The sequence below is a fragment of the Sciurus vulgaris genome, assembly GCF_902686455.1.
Source record: "Sciurus vulgaris genome assembly, chromosome: 10".
Classification (NCBI taxonomy): domain Eukaryota; kingdom Metazoa; phylum Chordata; class Mammalia; order Rodentia; family Sciuridae; genus Sciurus; species Sciurus vulgaris.
The window spans coordinates 83,758,701-83,773,003 of record NC_136470.1 but is presented as its reverse complement, the minus strand read 5'-3'; the positions used below and the strand labels follow the sequence as shown (position 1 = coordinate 83,773,003).

The 14,303-nt window shown below is 38.5% G+C and overlaps 1 protein-coding gene across 2 annotated transcripts in view; it reads left to right on the top strand.

The window, feature by feature from the left end:
• TP63 (tumor protein p63) overlaps nt 1-14,303 on the top strand; it is a 264,007-nt gene that overhangs the window by 231,581 nt on the left and 18,123 nt on the right. For both annotated transcript variants that reach the window (XM_079156028.1, XM_079156029.1), the window contains 6 exons: nt 1,725-1,911; nt 3,895-4,010; nt 5,049-5,158; nt 5,811-5,947; nt 7,645-7,727; nt 10,706-10,842. In XM_079156028.1, coding sequence (XP_079012154.1) covers nt 1,725-1,911; nt 3,895-4,010; nt 5,049-5,158; nt 5,811-5,947; nt 7,645-7,727; nt 10,706-10,842 — 770 coding nt within the window. The remainder of the gene's footprint in view (nt 1-1,724; nt 1,912-3,894; nt 4,011-5,048; nt 5,159-5,810; nt 5,948-7,644; nt 7,728-10,705; nt 10,843-14,303) is intronic.

Sequence of the window (14,303 nt, the reverse complement as noted above, 5' to 3'; positions counted from 1 at the left end):
GTTAAAATTATGTGTTCTTTATCTCCTAACTAAAATGCTGATGGATGTACTTTATTGCCTTGGACTTTTCCATAAAAGTGAACTCTTAATATGCCTGAAAACAATGTCTTTGTAATGATTTAAAAAACACAAGGGCAAAACATATACATTTACATTTCATTCAGTGTTTCCCAAGTAGAATTTTATTTTTGTGGTTGATTTTTGGAATGTTTCCTATTTCTCCCAGCTATGTAAAACCCTTTATACTGTGTTTAATCCTTAGCCTGTGGGCATGAAGGACTGATTTTGCAATACTCTTCTAGCACTGGGAAATTTTTAACTGAAAATTCATATGCTGAAATACTTGGGAGAGAAAGAACTATTATTTAAATAAACATTATGTTTTAAAAGGAAGAGATAAATCGATCATTTTAAATGTGCTTTTTGCTCGGCTGTTTGCCTATAGGTTGACTTAGGGTGAGACCTGTCAATAACAAATCCTTTTGCCACTCTGGCTACGGCTCCCCTGAGTCTCTTTCCTGGGAGGCTGTTGCTGCCGACTGATGACAGCAACCTGTAAGTGTGTTTATCCTTTGTTTGGTTACATGTTACTAGGTGCCCCACTTTTGGCCAGGATTTCCAGTGCCTGGGTGGTTTTATCCCAGCATCTGAGTCAGAATGAAGACCCAGAGAGCAAGGTTTAGTACAGTGAAGGATTAGAATGGAGGCTTTCTATTCTGCCTTAGAGGTGGGAAAGGGCAGCAACACAGGATGGGACTTTTGCTGCGGTTGTTCTAGGTCTTGTGCTTTCTGCCCCCAATTTTTTGTTTTCCAATCAACTAACCTCCCCTGAACATCCTCTCCCTGAAGAAGTAAGAGTGGGGAGGAAACTTCATTCACTGAGGGAAAAGTGCTACATCTGACTCCTTTCATTGCCATGATCAGCCTTGTTAGGCTAGGCCTGTCATCTTGAGGAGCATAGAAACGAAGGCCTTCTCCCAGTTCCTGCATTCTCTTTTGTTTATGACATCAGAAGATAAGTGTAGTATTTTGGGATTTTCTCATGCTTCACAGTTTTCTAACTGGTTGACATCAGATAAATTACCTTCATTCTCTGTCAGATATTCTGTCTTGAAAAACATTCTACAAACCCGAATTCCTATGAATCTCTTTAGAGTATAAGGGCCGAATTAATTATAATCTGTTAAGCACAAAGCTGTCTTTATAGTTTGTTGTTCGGTATCACGCCATTTGGGAAAGTATTATTTTTCTGTTCATTTTCGGGTGATCAGTGAAGTTGTCATGGCATTATTATTATTATTAATAATATTTTTATTCATAGACACAATACCTTTATTTTTGTGTGGTGCTGAGGATTGAACCCAGTGCCTCACATGTGCTAGGCAAGACTCTACCACAGAGCTATAACCCCAGCCCATGGCATTATTGTTTAACCCCTCTGAACCTAAGTTTCTTCATCCTAAAGAGAATGTAACAGAAAATAATGGCACAAATATGGTACCTCGGGCAAGATAGGATTTTATTTAAAAGAGAAAAAAATGTAATTTGATTAATGAATATAACTTCCTCTAATAAGATTGTCAAATGTCATGTATATAGTAACAGTAATATCATGCAGCTGTAAAGTCTATAAAAAGTGGATATACTTTGTTGTGATTTGGATTGTAACAATATCTCCTGTTGGCTCTCTCCTTCCCTGCACCTCTGGCCCCGTCTCTAAGCAGTATTCCACCGAGCTGAAGAAACTGTACTGCCAAATAGCAAAGACATGCCCCATCCAGATCAAGGTGATGACCCCACCTCCTCAGGGCGCTGTCATCCGTGCCATGCCTGTCTACAAGAAAGCCGAACATGTCACTGAAGTGGTGAAGCGGTGCCCCAACCATGAGCTGAGCCGTGAATTCAACGAGGGTGAGGGCGATTAGTGTCTGTAACTCTTTAAATGCGCTCCTTGAAGGTCAAGGTCCTGTGAACCTTCTATTTGGTTCCTGTCTACCTGGTTTAGACTTCTGCAATCCAACGTCAGCTCAATCTCCTTTGTGATTGATTGAGTATCTGAGCATAATGACAAATAAATTTGTGGCTTTTACAGTGTTTAAACTACTTAATTTAACATTAGTGGTTACTGAATGACCTGGACTGGTCTCTGTACTCCCTACTGCTTCCTTCCTTTTTCTTATTTTGTTCCGTTTTGTTTTTCTTGCTGTTTTGTTTTATGAGAGGGTGTAAGCAGAACAGCGTGATAGCTGTTCTGCTTTGCCCATGCTACACAGTGTCCTTTAATATTTGTGTTTTTCCCCAAGGGACTCTGAAGTCTAGCTGAGTCGAGAACTGAAGCGGCAACAGGGGGTAGCAGGTTGGAGAGAAATAATGAACACAATGAAAGAGAAAATGGAGAAGAAAAAGAAATAAGAAGGAAAATAATGGGAAAGAGGAGTAAGGGGAGGAAATGGAAGATCTAGAACCTAATATGAAATGGTCAGATGGAGGATCAGGAGTCAAGGACAGGTTTCTGGAGGCCCCATTTAAGCTCTGTGTCCATGCGTGCACCAGGCCCCATCTTCTGAGCTCCACAGCTTTGGAGAAGAAGTCACTATTTCCAAGGGTTCTCTTGGATCTGCTTTATGGAAAACTTAGTAGAGAAGGCTGAGAAGTAGAAAAGAAAGACAAGAGAAAACATAAGGACTCATCGAAGCCTGGGAAGGGGTTGGGAGTTTGGATATTTCATGGAAAAAATATTAGAAACAAATATTGGTAGGTAGTAAGAATGTGTCAATATAGAGCAGGTAATAGAGTGTAGAGAAAATTAATGGAGGAAGAAAGAAAATGGCTAAATTTAAACGAAGAAAATAAACTCAAAATCTTCTTTCACACAACTTTTCTTTGCACATTAGTTCCTAGCTCTTGCCCACGTGACTGCATTAGCCACACCTTCATATCTTGCCTTTTGCTTGACAACTAGCATAAAGAACATTCCATATAGATAGGCTTCATTATGTTTACCTAACTGCTTGTGTTCCATCAAAATGACTAACTTCTAAAATTACTTTCTTGCTTTTTCACATAATAGTTGTCTTGTTTTGATCAAGATAGATGATGCTGCAGCAAATATCTTCATACACTTAGTTTTTTACTTTCATTCAGTACTTTGCATAGAATGGGACTGCACAGGCAGGGGTGAGAACAGCTTTATGGTGGCTAATTCTTGGAGCAGTTTTTCTTTTGGAGCCCTGTCAACTATTACAATTTTGTAAACCTAGGCTCCTTTTAAGACTTGCTTGCCTTTTCTTGTCTCCAGCCTGAGACTCTTTCAACACAGTCTCTCCAGCAAGTTTCTTATCTTTTATAACCAAAGGAAGGTGTAAGATGGAAAGGGAGAAAGGAATAAGCAAAGTGAAGGTCATGTCCTTGTGATCTTCTGCTTTTTATTTAGTATTTTTGTTTGTTTTCTTGGCCATGCTGGAGATTGAACCCTGGGCCTTGCACATGCCAAGTAGATGCTCTACCACTGACCTACATCCCCAATCCCTTACTTCTTATCTTTGCTACTCAAACTTTCAGATAGCATTGCTTGGTTTTCTTCCAGGTAAAATTCCCTCCATGGATGAGGTCATTGATGTGGTCACAGAATTTCATAACAGCTTGAGTAGTTAACCTTAAACTTCAAAGCAAGGACTGTTCCCTCAATTAGAGAAGAGCTCAGCAGCCCTTCCTGTTGCTATAAATGTTGGGATATCTTCCTGTGTTCAATATATAGCAATAGGATCTGTTCCTTTTGTAAGGATGTATTTTTCCTGTTTCTTTGACCACCAAAATTCTGTCCATGCAGTTTCATTTTGTCTTCTTTCTTGTGAGGGTAAGTAAACTAACCGTTTTGTCTTTGTTGTTCTGCAGGACAGATAGCCCCTCCGAGTCATTTGATTCGAGTAGAAGGGAACAGCCATGCCCAATATGTAGAAGACCCCATCACAGGAAGACAGAGCGTGCTGGTACCTTACGAACCACCCCAGGTAAAAAAAGAAAAGAAAAACAGATAGACTTACTGACTGAGGTAGCATTAGTTCTGAGATAGCATTAGTTTTGGTGACAGGGTATTTCAGGCACTTATCATTATGTTGGTCCTTATCTTCAAATATGTGACTTTTTATATTTCTTTTGTCTCTCTTTTCTATGTGCCTCCCCTTCATAACTCCTAAATACATACTGAATTAACTTGGAAACATGGCTCTATACCCATGTTCCCATTCGTGTTCCCATCCAGATAATAATTGAACAGGAAATTGGGTTTATCAATGATGTTGGTTTATCCAACTGGTAATTTGTAGTGGACGTGCCCCAGTAATGAATGCAAGTGTTCTCACACTAGGCTATAAATGGGAGGCCCTAAGAGGAATCTCTTAGCTGAAGTTCAACTAACAGACGGCAAGTTTGTAAATCTGTTGTGTAAAGCAGAGTAGTGAAGTAGAAAATATATAGGAGTGACTAGACCCAAGTTCTTTGGTTTGCTGTGAGGATCTTTGGCATGTAATTTTCTACTCTGGGCTTCAGTTACCTTAACCATGAATGAGCACTTTAGACTACTTTATTTACTTCCGAGAACCTTTGAACCTCCAGGGTTTTTATTTATGGAATTGTATAATCAAATCTGTGTCATACTGTTTCATCTATAAAGGGAAAATATCCTTGGAGCAGAGCTGCTATTTTGGGTGATTTTTTTTCTTTAGCTCTTCCCTTTCAGGGATATTAATGTATTGGATATAGCCTATTTGAATCGGGTGATTTGGTTCCGTTTGCATATGAACAGGATTAAAGATCAAAGAGATGTTAAAGCTTACCTTACCTATGTCCTGTCCAATGTTGCAGACATTAGCTTGAAGCTTTCCAGAAGGCAAAGCCTAAAGGAATTTGCAATGGATTTCAGAGTTTTCCTTCCTAGAAGGAAGCTTCTTTAGAAGTGGAGTTCTTTCAAGAAAGGGAAAACCTGAAAAAGAAGAACATTAGTTCAAACTATCATTAATGCAGATTTTTTTTTTTTCTCCTGTGCTCAGGTTGGCACTGAATTCACGACAGTCTTGTACAATTTCATGTGTAACAGCAGTTGTGTTGGAGGGATGAACCGCCGTCCAATTTTAATCATTGTTACTCTGGAAACCAGAGAGTAAGTGACATGTGTAGAACTATCATTCTACAAACAATCACAGGCAGAGGACAGTGAAATTGAGTCTGTTTTATGGTTAACTTGGCGTGCAGGTGGAGGGCTGTCCTTCATTTTGTCCTTTGTGCTCTAGATTCTTGCTGTAAACACTAGCATGAAAGATCTAAGCAAGTGGAGGCAGAAGAGGGTGGGTAAAAGCAGAAGGGAAAGTAGAGCTGGGAAGGTGTATAAGTCCCTTCATACCTGAATTCTTGACATTTGACTGGAATTGTTTTTGATTAGACAGTGTTTGTCTTCATGTGGCCCCAAGGCATTTAACAGTTTCTATGAGTAAGTCTAAGCTGCCCGAGGGGATTTTATCCTGAGACATGCACTAGCTTAACTCAAGTTTCCTTCAAAATATGTAGCTAAATACAGCTGTTCTGCTAATGGCTTGGAGGTTCTTTGCAGAACAAATGGAATGTTATTCACTAATATTGCTTGTGGCGTGGAAGCACTTTAGTGTTCTGCCAAGTGCTTTCGGGTTCTTCCTCAGAGCAGCCATGCTGAACGGGTGGTGATGGTGCCCAGGTGCAGTGGGGACAGGAATGGGAGAACTTCAGGAGGCCTTAAAATTCTCTGACTTGAACCTCTTCTTCTCTTTTCTGATTCCTAGTGGGCAAGTCCTGGGCCGCCGTTGCTTTGAGGCCCGGATCTGTGCTTGCCCAGGAAGAGACAGGAAGGCAGATGAAGACAGCATCAGAAAGCAGCAAGTTTCGGACAGCACAAAGAACGGTGATGGTACGAAGCGCCGTAAGTAGATGTAGTGGCCCGTGGGCTAGCAGCGAGTCTTCTCCAGTTGTAGGGGTTGGGGTGACATTGGAGAAGGTGCAGGATGAGATCTCAGCAGCAAGCAGGACTTGAGAGTCAGTGGGAGAAGGCTTAGCCTTGATGGAGGCACCGAAGTGGCCTCAAAGTATAACACTACAGCTTTACAAACATGGTGTTCACGTTTCTTAGCACAGGAGTCCTCAGAATGTGACTACCACATAGGTAGCAGCAACATCCTCTGAAAACTGGATAGAAATGCAAATTCCTAGGCCTGAAACTTGCTGTATCAGTAACTTTGGGTGTGCAACCTGGCAATCCAAGTGATTCTAATGATATCAAAAACTTGAGAACCAGTATCTAGCCTGTTGGTATCAATTTATCTTCCTATTATTAAGCATGAAGCCTAAAATAGCACCACCCATGTCATGACTCTATGAGAACAGTGAGGTTTGTGGGCAAATTTTACCAAGCACAGCATGGGGCTCTTTAGATTTGAGTCTCATGGAGTTTTTACTTCATTTGTTGGAGCCTCAGTTGCCTCACAAGTTTTCAAACTTAGTTTTTAATCATTGGAAGCTTTAAAAAAATGAAATATTTCAAGAAACCTATAATACAGAATCAATGAAAGCAGAGCTATTCCAGGTGAAGGGATGGTCTCTAGCTCCAAGGTCTGCCCATAGCCACTTCCATAGAGTCCTAGAACTCAAGATAACAGTGTTTGAAAACCACTGATCCATTGTGTGCTAACTTGTGGTGAAATTTGATTCTAGAAGGTATCTTGCTTAAGTTGGATAGCATTACAAGTATTTTAAAGTACACCAGCCTATGACTTATTTTATGAAAAGGGGTTTAATATTATTACTGACTAGTATCCAGAAAAATAAAATTTGCATTATGCTTTACAAGCAAATCCATCACCATCAACTTCTGTTTAGTATGATATGTTTTTTCTATTTAGCTCTCCCTTGTTCTGATCATTCCTCAAAAAATAAGATCATATATGTGATATAGATAGATAGATATTTCCATTCTAATTTTACTCTTAAGTGTTCCTGATAGTATAGTTCTTAACTCTTTTCCTGAGTAATCTATCTATAAACTAATGACTTCTAGTAAGAATAGATTGTCTGACTTTTGCTAAAAGGATAGTCTGTGTACACTGGATCCTGGCTGGGTGTCACGTCTAATTTTTGAAATCTAAGAAATTGATTACCCATTAATTCCCTCACTTTACTATTATCAACACAACCTATGTAATGTGCATTTACCTCCTTGGGAAATAAATGACCTAAAATATGGAATGCAGAACTGAGTTAACTTCTTTTTCTTAATAACTCTTCACAGATACTCACAAATTGGCAAGGCAGAGGTTTTCTGCCTCGTAACTTAAGCTAAAGGACATTTCCCAACATCCCAAATTTCCTTCTTTCACTTATTATTCCCAACCTTTCCCCTGCCCCATTATTGTTAAGATTGCATTTAACATGAAAGTAATCATCACCAATTAAATGGATGTTTAGGACCAGAATCCTCAATCTCATAGGTGATGCTAGTGCTACTGTCTGTTTAGCATGTTATTAAATGTTATGAATATTGATATTTAATAAGTAAATATGATTAACGTATATCATTACTTCACAAACGTTCCCAGGATGAAACTTGCATTTTTCTTCCACCAGCTTTTCGTCAGAACACACATGGCATCCAGATGACGTCAATTAAGAAACGAAGATCCCCAGATGATGAGCTCTTATATCTACCAGTGAGTCTCCTGTAGATGTTCATGGTTGCCTCATTTTAACAATCTCCTACCAAGCTTTTACTAAATGGTCATCTTCCAATTATCTGTGGTGGTGAGATAGAATCTATCTTAGTCATTTGGAGTTGCAACAAGGTTACATAGATGAGATGGCTTATGAACAATAGAAATTTATTTTTCACTGTTCTGGAGATCAGAAGTCTAAGATCAAAGTGCCAGCCTGGTCAGGCTCTGGAGAAGGCCCTCTTTAGTTGCAAACTGCCATCTTCTCATGACCCACAGGGGGACAGAAGGCCAGAGAGCTCTCCAGGGTCTCTTTCATGAAGGCACTAATCTCCTTTGTGAAAGTTCCACCTAAGTGATCTGTATATTCTACCAAAAGCCCCACCTCCTAATATCATTTTGAGAGTTAGGGATTCAACCTATGACATTTTTGGGAGGGGACATAAATATTCAGTTCATAATAGTAGACAGAGGTATCAAAATAAAGCAAAAAAGAATATATATTTTTTAAAAATTCAAGAAATTAGTCTTCCTCTTTACAGTTTTGGAATATCTTAATAGCATGAGTGTCTCTACTTACCTTTCCACCCAAACAGTGCTACCCTCCTAATGATATTTTTGTATCCCAGATTTTTAAAATAAACTTGTACTTTATTATCTGTGAATGATAAGATTATCATTCACAGCACAAACATAACAATTTAGGATGAAAATTTTGTCAGAAAAATTTCACAAAGTTGATAATATGGCAGCTATAGAGGATCAAATGTGATTTACTTTTTTATTGAGAGATAATATTTGTACATCTTTATGGGGTACAGTATAAATGGATACATTCTGTATAGTGCATAATGATCAAATCAGGGTGATAAGTGCTCCATCTCCTCAAGCATTAGTCATTTCTAGGTGTCAGGAACTTTCATTTTCTTTTAGGGAGTATAATATAGAAAGCAAAGCAGCCAAGTACAGTGGGTGCCCACCTGTAATCCCAGCTACTGGGGAAGCTCAGGCAGGAGGACCATGAGTTCAAAACCAGTCTGGACAACTTAGCAAGACTGTTCAAAATAAAATGAAAAGAACCCAGGGATATGGCTCAGTGGTAGAGTATCCCTGAGTTTAATCCCTAGTACTGGGGGAAAAAAAATAGCCAAGCAAGGCAGAATCTTCAATTATATGTGAATAGTCAGAGGCTTGGCCAATTCTCAGGGTCACTAACAAGGTTACTTAATTAGATTATGGTTGCAGTTCATTGAATTCCTACTGTCTTAGGTCTTTGTCATCTAGAGTGGCAATAAAGTTTGGTGCCCAGTAGAGCTCTCAATGCCATCTCAGTGACATGAGACAGGCAAGCTGGGCCAGGAGAGCCACTGTGGGCTACCGCCCTAGGATCGAAGCTAAAGCCACTCAACAGGTTTGGGTGTGCCACATCTTGCTCCCCACCTTCCCTGGGCCCTGGCCCTTGGGCAGTAGACAACCGGTCAACCAATCAAACAGTAAATCAACTGAGATTCTCAATGTCTTGTTTCTCAGGCAACTTATGGCAATGGATTTGTGACCTTTAGGTAAAACATTACCCCCATGTATTAAATATCCCAAAAGACTTAGTATGTTTTCAGCTTATAAGCTGGGAATTCTCTGAAAAGTTAATGAAATTTTAGTTTGAACTAAAAAAGGAAGTACCCTGACATGAGTTACATCTTGAAATTAGTGAAAAGTAAGCTAAACTGAAATGTGTGGGGAAAAAACAACTCTATCAATTCAACATGTGTTCTGTGGTGTTCATTAAGGGTCAAATGGGCTGGACCCTGGGTAATTAGAGAGTAGTAGGGCACATTCTTGCCTTCAGAGAACTTGTCTTCTACTGAGCACATGGACAGTTACAAAGTAATGAAATAAATGCCTCCCTGGAGGAAGGCAGGAGCTGTGGATGCACAGGAAGGAGTAAGATAGCAGACCAAAGGAGGAAAGGCAGACAAAACTGCTCAGTAAAGAGTCCCTGGGGCTGGAGTGTAACCCAGCAAAAGAGAGAGAGCTTCTTTTCATTTTTGAATGTTGATCAATTCTGCACTGTGTGCTGAGGTTGGGGACTGGGTTGAAGCGGGTGAAGTGTCTAGCAAGCGAATTTAAATAGGCACTCACTCTCAGGAGCCTGCAGTTCCCCAGTGTGTAGCTCGCCACACCCTGGTCCTGGCCCTTCTCTTACATTTTTAAGCTTTTGAGAAATTCTTTTAAAAAAGAAGCATACTTCATCTCTGCTGAAAACTTTCTGTCCTCCCAGAGTTGATTCTCAGTTTTTATGGTAATTACTTATGTTTTATAAAGCTGCTATGAAAACCATAATCATGAATACTAATCATTGCTCCTTGGGGAAATAAAAGATTAGGTTCCTGTGAGTCTCTGGTCCCAACATTACATCAGTAAATCAGTACATAACCAGGTGTTGCACGTATTTCTATATAAAAGACACCCTATTTAATAAACGCTTTGATTCATTAACATTGAATTTCTGGCCCCCAGCAATGTAATTGATGCCTTGAGTGAAGTTTATCTAACACAAGTATTTTCTCCAAAAGGCAGAGCATGGTCTTGCACATGGGGACATAAAACAGCCCTTTAGCATTGTGCTGGGGACATTTTGTACACCAAATTTCCAACAAAAATAACAAAAATGTGAATATGTGCTACGAAACAGACCATGAAAAGACACTTGTTCACAGCATGAGAGCAGCAACAAGAAAGCAGACCTTCTCCTTGCTCACCCTCAGCTGGGAGCAGGCACAGGTGACTCAAGCTTTTCATCACCATGCATGTCTGTGAATGACCATGCAAATGCCAGGGGTATTGATTTTCATGTTACACATAAATGTCAACAAGCAGGTGAAGTTACAAATGCAGAATCCATTCATAATGAGGATTGACTGCATTTCTAACAGTTCTGCAGTTCTCAGTGTCCCCTTTCCTTCTGCTTCCTTACATAGGTGAGGGGCCGAGAGACTTATGAAATGCTGTTGAAGATCAAAGAGTCCCTGGAGCTCATGCAGTACCTTCCTCAGCACACGATCGAAACATACAGGCAGCAGCAGCAGCAACAGCACCAGCACTTACTTCAGAAACAGTGAGTGTGTCCATCTGTCATTCAAGGACGCATGGGCAAGTGTGACTGCTTATTTACACCAGCAACAGAATGTCGATGGGCAGTGTAGAAGATGATGTGAGACAGCAGAGCATAAATGGCTTCAGAGGAGTTGGCGTGACATTTGTTTTTCAGTTTCAACTTTCTGTGTGTCTTATCATAACCTTCCCTTTGATGAGTTTTATCTATTTTAAAATTAAACAGAGACTCATACTAACAGTTACTAATGCTTGATTATAGTAATAACCTGTGTATTTTACAACATAAAATCTTATTTCATCCTAATAGATTTTTTTATTCATCTCCTGAAATGCACAATCCATGTTTAGCAATACTACCATAGACTGTAGAGAGTAAAGAGGTTTTACTACATCATGACTTGTTTGAGTGCTTTGTTGAGAAGGATTCTGAGACCCACCATATGTTCCTTGGGAAAATGTCCCAGTGCAGAAGGACAATGTAGCACCATGTGGCCAAGTTTCAGCATCCCTGTTCTACACTACCTTTCTGCAACATAGTTTTACAGGAGCAGGAGAGATTTTGCAGCCTATTAGCATAGACACACAACCTATTTATATGTTAAGTTTTACCTTGACTCTTGGATCTTTGATGATGTTAATTGTTTTATGAATAACAAGAATAGAATAGCTCTCATAAAAGGATAAGAAGTTGACCAATCAGGATTCTGTTTACACTTACCTTTTTGTGGTTAAGAATCATCATTTGTTAATTGAATTAAGATATTATAGGTGTGCTGGAATTACTGACAGAGTCTCTTCAGATAAATGTAAAATGTAAAACATATATATTCTGGGCACATTTAACCTTTCAGGCAAAAATAAATGAAACCAAAAATTATCTTGTTTAAGGCAAAGATGACCTTTCAAATAAAAGGTAATTGAACAATCAATAATATTTTTTCTGGTGTTATTAACTCCTACAGGAATATGGTAAGTATAATAAAAGGACTCCTTATTCCTTCTTTAATCAACATGAATGTGGTTGAGGAGGCTGGAGTGTAGCCCTGATAGGCAGGAGGCACTTGTTGAGCACTGGTTGTCTTCAGTTGATGGGGAACAGCAAGGAGATAAGAAACATTCATGCTCTCTCTTCAAAGGGCTTTAAGCTATTTGAGCACTTCATATGCTTTTTGTCTGGAAGGGATTCCATCATTTACTTCCAGTATGAAAGTTTTGCATTTCATAGCTATATGGTGTTTTACATAAAGCTGACAGAAAGTTTAATCAGGTGGTTCTTGGAGACTGTATTGCAAAGGAGAATTAGAGCTCTGAGTTGCAGACAGAATTCCTATTGCAATCATATGGATTTTTTCTTTTTGGTCTCAGATGGAAATATATGTTAATATATTCAAGTACAAAATCAATTTAGTTCTTATAAAATCATATAATAGGGATCAAAGTAACAGAGAACTGAAACATCGTTTAAAGACCCAGAGGGATAAGTGCCTTCCCGAAGACATGTCCCTCATGGAACTATGAAACGTCCCAAATTGCTTTCAGTTCACTCTGGAAGAGTTTAGTGACATGTCATGCTGTACTAGTTGTTTTGTGCTACTGTTTTGTTTGTTTGTTTGTTTCTCCAGATAACAGGAAAGGTTCTGATCATTTAGCACAGGGATTGGTAAACATTATTTATGTAGAGCACTGTTAGGAGATAGTTTAGGCTTTTAGTTCAGATGGTGTCTTGCAACTGCTTGGTTTTGCTGTTGTAGCAGAAAAGCAGCTACAGATAATACCTAAATGAATGAGAACGGCTGTTACCCATACCATTTATGGGTCCTGAATTTTAAATTGCATATCATTACCACATGTCATGAAATAGTATTCTCCTTTTAATACTCCCCAATTGAAAAATGCAGAATCCATCATTAGCTTATGGGCCAGATTTGACCCAGTCACTATAGTTTGCCAAATACTCTGATAAATAAATAAGTAGTCCCTCTTTCACGGTTTCTTGAAGTGCAACTTTTGTTTGGATATGTATATTCAAAAGCTAGATGTATATTGTCAGACAGGTATTTAAAGGATTTAGAAAATTCTAAAGTGAGTTTTAAAATGACGTCGCCTAATCTAACAAAACCTATAGTAACCTATAACTGAGGTCTCTTGTCTTAGAAAGTCTATCCAAATATAAAATGTGTAATGACACCAGCTCCTTTATCAGATAAGACTACAATAGTTGACTTGATCACATGTTCTTGCTGAAGATCTGTTATGTCAAAGCATTAAAAGAGAGATGAGAAAAATGGGGCTCCTGCCTTCCTGTGGTTTGCAATTCAGTGGTGCATTCCTAACCAAAATTCCTTGAATTTGAAGAAAGCTCTGGAAATTCATTCTCAGCATTGTATAAAATAATAGGGCAATTTTAAATAGCTTGTGTAGGTTATACAAGAGAAGGGGTAGTTTGGTGGTGTTGTTTTAGAGACTGTCAAGCCAGTAGGATTGACATCGATCAAGGACAGGTGCTATTATTTGTTTACATGGTATACTTGAAAATACTTAGCCTGTATCCCTATACGATGAGTTATCCCATGCTTGTGTCTGATTTGCTTGCTCTAAAGGGAATTTTTTATTATCTATGTTTTATAAAATGATCTATTTCATCAGAGAAGAAAATGCATCTTAAAATTGTGTTCATAAAATTAGTTCAGTAGAGAGTATGGACTTATTTTTACCTTTTTGCACACATGACCACAGATTGATAGTGAGGAATTAGTAGCTTCATAGTTTTTCCAGTTGTTTATTTGAAAGTATGATATGCATGTTTTTGAGTTGGTAACTTACAGCTGTGATAACTTGGGCATGGATATCTAACAGACTACAAAATGAAATCTTTCAAAATATAGACATTTGGTCTAATTATTCCTCTGTAACATTATATATACTTGAGTCCCAGTGATTTATAAGCATCTATTATAAAATCTGTAGTTGCTTTATTTTCAGCTGATTTTTTTCAGCTCTTTTATTTTCACACAAATCTTCAAGGAAGAGTGTGAATGACAAAGAAAAATGGAAATCTAACTTTCTGGCAATAATTTGAAAAGAGTAAATCAGTTTGGAAAATGCCTATCATAGCTCATGATTTCCTTTCCAAAACATAGCATTAATTTTATTCTGGTAAGGAACCAATTTTACATTTTTCTTTATAGTAGAAGGAAAATTGGTGGAAAGGGAATATACTTTCTACAAGATGGCAGTAAAATATTTCCACTTTAATTACATCTATTGCTTTCCCACTGTGTATTTTCTCTCTGCTTGCTTTTCATTTGTGCATGGTTTTCCTTTTTTATAAATTCCTTCACAATTACCTTCATGATCATAGGTTTTATGGAAGATGGATTTTATACTGAGTTGCTGTGAGTCAAATTGTTACAGATAAAAGTAGTCTTTCTGCTTTGTAAGAGGAAATTTGATTTTCATTAA